This window comes from Choristoneura fumiferana, chromosome 6, assembly GCF_025370935.1.
Source record: "Choristoneura fumiferana chromosome 6, NRCan_CFum_1, whole genome shotgun sequence".
Classification (NCBI taxonomy): Eukaryota; Metazoa; Arthropoda; class Insecta; order Lepidoptera; family Tortricidae; genus Choristoneura; species Choristoneura fumiferana.
In genome coordinates, this window is record NC_133477.1 from 6616189 (window position 1) to 6624629 (window position 8441).

Here is an 8441-nt window from a genome sequence, read left to right on the forward strand (position 1 = left end):
GCATATAAGGAACAAAATGTCTTTTGTTTATTTGAATGAAATGTATGCTTATAAAAATATGACTAGGTTTATATTATGCTTATATTTTAGGGGAACATGAGTAGAACAGTTATTTTATATGGCTAATTGAACAAAGTAAAGCAAAAGCTTGTTTTATACATTTAAATCATTAATTTTCTTAACTAAACGAAGTAATAAACAACTAAACTAAACAATAACAAAATAATTTATAAAATTTCGTAAAGAGAATATTCCATAACTCAATCCTCCGTTCCAAAATCAAAATTCAAATCGCGCCATATCGCTATGCACTCCGGAAATTGAAGCGCGGGACGGTCGCTTGACCCGGCTGTCAGAGTGACAGCTGTCAAAACCCTTCCCGCCATTTTGTGAGGTTATTTAACCCTCCGACATTTAACCCGCTGACCCTGAATAGTTTGGCGCTACTGTTTCCTTGCCAAGATTGGATTTGGTATGATTGATTATATTTATACGACGAAATTATTTTCTTGAGCATTTTCCATCATTCACCTTTGTAACATTACGTAGGTACAAAATATGTATACACGACCTTATTGTTAGGTGCATAAAGTCATGTATACATATTTTTGTAACTTTGGCCATGTCGATATCTTTGCGCTTGGCTGTACGAGTGCGTAGGTAGTACTCTTGGTTCAATTAATATTATTTTGAGAAAAAATGCCTTTTATTTTCTTTTTAGTTTCTGGAATTGGAAAAAAAAATTACCAAGGTACAAGGCGAAGCCCATATATTCTTTTACGTTTTGTGCTTTGTTTGTGCTATGGTGCCTATGGTTAAAAGTTGCGGCTGTTTCATGTGCTTAGCATGTAAATCGAACACAATTTATTTGTTCATCTACACATCCAAATTCAACCCACTATACCTCGAACTTCTAAAATAGAAACGTTAAAAATCAATTCCTGACCCCGCGGGTCGAGTCGAGATCAATGGAGTCCGATAGTTCTGGAATGGTCCGTAATGCGCATCACGGCATCGCATCGATATTACCAATAAATCCCTTGCCCGCTAATATATAGCGTCCTATGATGCAGTCACGCGCAGCTCTTTCTAGAGCTAACAGCGTGAGGAGTACGATTTGGACTCATTGTATATACATAAAAGTTAGTAAACTTATTGGGTGTTTTGCTTTTATACCTAACTAGCTTTTGCCCGCGGCTTCGCCCGCGTGGAGTTCGGTTATCGCGCGCTGTTCCCCCGTGAACTGTGCATTTTTCCTGGATAAAAAGTAGCCTATGTTACTCTCGGGCCTATAAACTATCTCTGTGACAAAAATCACGTCGATCCGTCGCTCCGTTTCGACGTGCTTTCACGTCGGACGGAGAAACATACAAACACACACACTTTCGCATTTATATTATTAGTATGGATTAACGGGTGATACCCGGGATTTAATCCAGTGAGAAGTTTGCAATATTCCCGGACAGGATGTCCGTAATTTCATATCCTCAGTATTCTAAATTTTGCCAAATTTCGAGCGTCTTTAACGTGAGGAGAGGAGGCAAATACCAAACAGACAGTTACTTTTCCATTTATAGTAATCCTACTAATATTATAAATGTGAAAGTTTGTGAGTGAGTGAGTGAGTGAGTGAGTGAGTATATTTGTTACTTCTTTACGCTGAAACGGCTCGAGGGATTTGGATGAAATTTGGCAATAAGTTAGTTTATAACCTGGATTAAAACATAGGATACTTTTTATCCCGATACTCCCACGGGATAGGGATAAAATCTTGAAACAACAACCGCTGGGCTTAGAGTCATGAATTTTGACCGTGATTGTTTTTAATGTAACGTCAATGAAAAAAAACGAATTACGTTTCGAGAATTCCCACGGGAATTTTTAAAAATCCCGGAATTTCATTTCAGCTGCTGGACCTAATGATTTACGTGTGCGAAGCCGCAGGTAAGCACTAGTCTAGTAAATTATTATGTAGATTTGTCGTTCATGGTAAAACCGTGGCTGTCTGCCAGGAAACCGTTGCGTTCGTGAAAAGTTACTCTGAAAGATATCGTGAGTAGGAGTAATGGAATGATTTTCTATCTAGCTCTCGTAACGAAATGGCATAAGCGTTAGCAATTGCTTGTTTTAGCTACGTGCATCCCAAACATACTCGTAGATCCTGGAGACAGCGTTGGATGCTATAACTGCCGAATAAAACTAGAAGGCGATGATAATGCGGAACACATCAATACACCAACGAATTTAAACAGTAGAGCCATTTTAAATCTACCAAACTGCGTAAATATAATCCAATGTAATGATCCAATACACTTCTTAAAACGAATCCACTCCATACTTATCCAACCGGCTCTAGTAATGAAGACATACTATTCTGAACCACGCCCCCTCTAAGCGGATAATTGAGTCATTATACAGCGCGCGCGCAGATCTTGCGATCGAGCGATACCGAGCCTCGGGTACTTTCGGGAAACTTCGTATGAGAACTTGTTATAGATTTCTTATGATCTATCAGTTAAATAGAAATTACGTTTTGTACGATATAGCTTATTACTTTTACGATTATAGCGGTCTATTGCAAGCTTTAGGCCTTTAGCTGCTGGTATACTCGTGTTTTATACTGTAAGTAAGTGTAGTATAGGAGAGCTTAACTGGTTCTTACAGATATTTTCTACGTTTAAGAGTGGACTGCCGTAATCTTTAAGAATAGCTCAAAATCTATGAACGTAAAGCGTAAAGACACAATTTTTATTTTTTGACTACAAGAACAACACAGCCTAATACGGGTAGGTAGGTACACAATGATTATAGAATGTTAATTCGATTCTATTATAATCTTAAACATGTATGTACTCTTGTATGTATGTACGTACTAGACAAACCATCCAATTAACTTCTCACCTTCTTGCGTTATCTTTGGAAAAAAAACAAAATTGTGAAAAATCCAGAGGAAGCAGAATGACTGACAAGTATCTATGAAAATATATGACAGATTGATTTGATAATAGCCGTGATAGAAGGTAAAACGGAGCCACCTTTTCATAAGTTTGAATTGAATTAAATTGAAAAGGTAAAACACATCTTAAAAGCTTTGAAATCTGATAATCTTACTTAGTAATCCGTAGCAAAAGTTCCAAGGAAAATGTAAGTTACCACCGTACTAGTGCGTGTATCTAAACTAAATATATGAAAGGTTTTCAAAAGGTTCAATGATTGTGAGACATTCTCCTCCTTCTTTGTCGGATACTCTTGACAGAGCAGTTGTGGTCACGTATCACGTTGAACAATTCTACGTCAGTTCTCCCTGGCCGTCGCTTCTCTCTGGCACAAGAGAGACATTACCCAAAGCTATTTTCACTTGAAGCAGTTGCGGCGTCTAAAAGTTCAGATAGGTATATCGTGTTGAACAAGTTCTTGATGAATACCCAATAAAAAATGTACGATTCGCTTTGACAAAAATACTCACATGTTCCATGGCTTTGCCTGCTATGATAGGGCAACCGTTCTCAGTAGGTACTGTTTAACTATGTAACGTTGACTGGAAACAAAACGACCGAATATGTATATCCACCTGAATGTTAAGTCAACAAAGTCATAACTTTGGCTCAGGATGACTTCGTCCACAGTCCCATTTCGTCACCTTCTTAAATCGTCCCCATTCTCATATACTTAGTCTACTGTTCCGATTCGCCAACATTCCTACATCGTCGCTTTCCTATCTTGTCCGTTTTCTTACGTGGGCCACAGTACCTACTCGTAAACAGTCTTATTTCAAGTACAGTGCTAACTCGTCAACATTCCTATTTAGACCACAGTGCCAACTCGTCAACATTATTACATCATTCATTGAGACACGTCTGGTAAATGTGGAAGAGTTGGCACTGTAGTTGAAAAATAGGAATGTAGACAAAATGGGATATTGATGATATCAGAAAGTGGACGAGTTCAAGGAAGGTGACGATTCCATTTCCTAAATAACCCCATCAGTGCCCTGAAGACGATTTAATAAGGTGACGAAATGGGACTGTGGATGAAGTCATCCTGAGCCTTAACTTTATCGGTCTCTCGCTGTTAAACCTGCTGTGGAACCTTTATGCTACTGATGTCATAATAACATTCCATACATCTGCCAAAGAAATCATAGCGAAATTGATTATGAAAAGGTCCCACCGTGGTACGCGTTTCCTTGACTGTACCTATAATCTACGTGATTATCTTGTACATTTCATCATCATCATCATTATCAGCCGTAGACCGTCCACAGGCAGAAATAGGCCTCTCCCGTGTTCCTATTCATTTACCTCCATTTGTTTTGATCTGGCAGCTCAAGATGTCTGACGCACCACCAGCAGCACCAGTAGTCACGGAACCTGTCAAGCCCGCTGAGGCCCTGCCAATGACGCTGGTCGTGGTGAGCGGGATCTCCGGAGGGTTGTTCGTGCTGCTGCCCATACTCGTCAGGAAAGGACCCAACCGGGGGTGAGGATACAGGCAATGTGGTTTCGATTACAGACACCAGTTCCGATCGGACACAGCAAGGATCGAAAAAATGCCTGTTTCATGTTATACTGATTTCATTAACATGTCCACAACATGCACTTTACGCTCCAATAACACCTGAACTGTAAACGAACATTTTTAATAGAAATAGGTACTTGGAAGTTGTTTATATCCCATGATTCCATCCCATTAATCCCACTATATAATATTATAAGTTTGTGTTTGTTTGTTTATTTGTTTGTTACTTCATCACGTCTAAACCGCGGAACCGATTTAGATGAAATTCAGTATACAGATAGTTTGCGTTCCGGGAAGGACATAGGATAGTTTATATCCCGGAAAATTGCATAGTTCCTGAGGGATAGTAAAAACTGAATTCCACGTGGACGGAGTCGCGGGTAACGGCTACTCTTAGAATATGGTAGGTACTTAACTGTGAAAAAAATATGAAATTGCATTGAAATTGAAATTATTTATTTCGCAGGAACATGCATATGTGGTCTATTAACCAACAGCTGATGAAAAAATATAAAAATCACTTTATTAATTACAAATAGGATTCGGTAATTGCTTTAATACAGAAAACAAACGCGAACACCCAACTAACACCTTTGAAACCCATTCACGAAATGGTAACAATGGCAGCCGCGTTCGCGCGCTCGACGCGGGCGCGGGCCTTACGCTTTACAAGAACTGAATGTCAACTCAGATCGCGCGGTGACAAACGATGTCCGTCATACGAGTACAGTTTACGATTTCATGTACTTTTCAATTCTATGCGAATAGCCTGTATTTATTAGTAATTTATCTTTATCACAAATGCGCTCCCATAAATTGATAACATAACATGAAATAATAATATATAAAAACTAGTTACAAAACGCACCTATTATAAATTTAAACTGTTACCTACTTTAATTGTTTGTTTTGTCAATTTGCTTAAAAATTAGTTTTGCATTTCTTTTAAGTACTTGTAACGTACGCTCGCTCGAGCAACAAAAAATGTTATTTTTTCATAACATGGAAACTGTTTTGGCTTATGTATCATCTAAATTAATTTATATTCAACTGTGTCATATATGCTGTTTGTTTCCCAAATAAATAAATAACCAATTTTACTTACCTACCTAATAATTTGATAAGAAGCTTTTTTCTAATCACTCAAATATTTCCAGAATCACGCGTTGTTGCATTATGTTGACTGTATTCTCCATGTGGATATTGTAAGTAAATTTAAGAATTAGCAATTTTTAACCCCCGACCCAAAAAGAGGGGTGGTATATGTTTGACGCCATTGTCTGTCTGTCTTTCTGTTTGTCTGTGGCAACGTAGCTCTTAAACTAATGGACCGATTTCGATGCGATTTTTTTACGTTAAAGTGAGTTTCCTTACGATGGTTCTTAGCTATGTTTCATTATAATCAGTAAAGCGATTTTTGAGATATTTCATTTCGAAATGACAATTTCGGGGGGTTTAACTTTTCTAAATTAATTAGGTTATTTAGCCAACATTTTTATATTATTCTTTGTTGCAGTTGGGCCACTGTGTACATCTCGCAAATGCGGCCACTCATGGGTCCCCGCATGCATAACACTTCCTTAGCCTGGATGAGATATGCTTGGGTATTGCTCCATTTATCTTTTTTATCGACCAGGAAAAGTTACCCCATTCTCCGTGGCCAGGATGAGCTGTGGTCACCGGAAGCAAGGGTTTTTTGCCACGCGCGGTGAAAATTTGAAATCAGCTTGCAGCGCCAAGCGCCAGTACCTACGAGTATTTCAGGACCGGTACAACTTGACGATCTTCAAAACACAAGCCCACTCATTTCTCAAAGGGTCGGCAACTCATCTGTAACTCTACTTAAGTTATTATCCATGGCCGGCGGTAATAATTGCTTTCCATCAGGTGATCCGCCTGCTCGTTTTTCCCCCTATCATATTATAAAAAACACTAGAAACTCGATTAAATTGCTATAGAAAGCTCCATGCATCCAGCATCAAAATGACAACTGTGTAAAATATTAAAAAAAGAAACGATTTAATTTCGTGAAACACGATTAATGATAGATAAAAAAAACAATATAATTATATTAAGGATGAATTCATTTTATTATCATAGTCCAATTAGTTTTAAAATAGTTTTCAAGTTTGAATCTGTTGGCTAAATAAATATGCAAACATTTAAAGCGTCACTTTACAAAAAATATATATTTAAAAGAAAAGAAAAACCGCGGAACTAATTTTTTTGCTATATGTTTTTAATTTTAAACATATCTATTACTCGTATTGAGCATAGGTACGGTGTAAAAAAGTGAAAAGTAGAGTGTTTAACGCGAGACCAAACAACCACAAAGACACTCGAACTAGGCTCCCTCGCTCTGCTCGGGTAGCACAACATCTCGTGTCGTTATGCCTTGTTTTAGTCCCTTGTTGAACAATCATCTTTTATTTGTATTTTCGTTTTACCAAAAAAAAACACCCCTAATTTGAGTAGTATATAAGAGCTAGAAATATGTTTTCTGTTACAGATGGGTCTAGGTCTTAATGAAAGTGACGGAAATGCGACTGATTCTAATGTAACTGAAACAGAAGCCTTCGAACTATACCTAGATTAACTTTCAATTACGCTCAATAACCTGGTTTTAAGTATACCCCTAGTAAGAGTTTCTTATTGTGTAAGTGTTTTTATTTTGTTGAAGAACGAAGATTATTTTTGACAAGATTTCATTACATACAACTTATGTCCTTGACGGTACTTTAATCCGAAGATTGGATATTTCCTGACCTGAGACATGAGGCCGTAATTTCCAACACACGGGCGAACACGATCGCATTCACCGTCTCTTTCTACCTTCATCCTATAGCTTGTGACAGAAAGAGCTGGTGAAAACGATAGTGATTCCGATTCCGTTAGACAATAAGGCTTCAGGTTAACATTCACTTGCAAAATAAAATTATGATTTCAAACATTACTTATACTATACATGTGTTATTATCGCGTTCACTGCCACCGACGCATATATGCGTTTTCGGAACTTCGCCCAGTACCGCTGTCATAATCCATATACTAATATTATAAATGCGAAAGTGTGTTTGTGTGTTTGTCCGTCTTTCACGCCGTAACGGAGCGACGGATCGACGTGATTTTTGGCATAGAGATAGTTTATGGGCCCGAGAGTGACATACTTTTTATCCCGGAAAAATGCACAGTTCCCGAGAGAGAATTATTTATATATATTGAACGCACATGTGCGTCGGTGGCACCTGTGGAAGTCAGGTGGCAGTCAATGCGTTAAATAAATTATTGTAAATAGCTCTTGTCTTCTAATACCCTATTTCCAACCTAACCATGGTTAGGTTGGAAATAGGGCTAGATTACCAGCGAGCTACCTGACACTGTCTTAAGACAGTCTGAGTTAAGACTTGTGTCTACGCTACCATGCGTTTGGTAGAAAACGTTTTTATGTATTTTAGACACTATACGGTTGCTTTGTTGTTATCTTGTTATGTAGTCGCCTTTATAAATATCACAGCTGTCCGAGTGCTCATAAAGTTAAGTACACGACCGCATTTTTAAGCGCGTAAGAGCGCGTTTCAAAGTATTTGAGCACCTAGAAAGCTCCATCAGTTGTATGTTGTGGTGCTGTGCATTGATGTTTGTTTCTTCTTTTTAAATGGAAATTAGTTAGGTATTTCCGAGATTTTGATTGTGGAATTGAAATTAAAAATAAGTTAAACTAAAGCCGTCGTTTTTTGTATTAAATTGATTAAAAACCATAGAAATCTTTTTATATCAGTCTAACTCAAATGCATAATATTTGGCATAATTTATCTCTGACGATAAAACAATCAATCATCGTCTAAACGTGAACAACTATCATTTCAAGTCCAGATTATAGGTGCAAAGTACTCCGGTGGTCTTTGCAATCCTACGGGGATGAG

At 37.9% G+C, this 8441-nt stretch overlaps 1 protein-coding gene across 5 annotated transcripts; it reads left to right on the top strand.

The window, feature by feature from the left end:
* The first annotated feature begins 422 nt into the window (after window positions 1-422).
* Window positions 423-8236, top strand: LOC141428575 (V-type proton ATPase subunit e 1-like). 5 transcript variants are annotated; one of them, XM_074088580.1, is made up of 5 exons: window positions 423-472; window positions 4325-4479; window positions 5676-5723; window positions 6035-6122; window positions 7028-8236. In XM_074088580.1, the coding sequence occupies exons 2-5, from the start codon at window positions 4331-4333 to the stop codon at window positions 7112-7114; spliced, it is 372 nt and encodes a 123-aa protein (XP_073944681.1). In that variant the 5' UTR covers window positions 423-472; window positions 4325-4330; the 3' UTR covers window positions 7115-8236. The 5 variants fall into 5 exon arrangements, with proteins under 5 accessions (XP_073944681.1, XP_073944679.1, XP_073944678.1 ...); XM_074088578.1 differs by lacking the exon at window positions 423-472 and adding an exon at window positions 2999-3070; XM_074088577.1 differs by lacking the exon at window positions 423-472 and adding an exon at window positions 3014-3144.
* The last annotated feature ends 205 nt before the right edge of the window (window positions 8237-8441 follow it).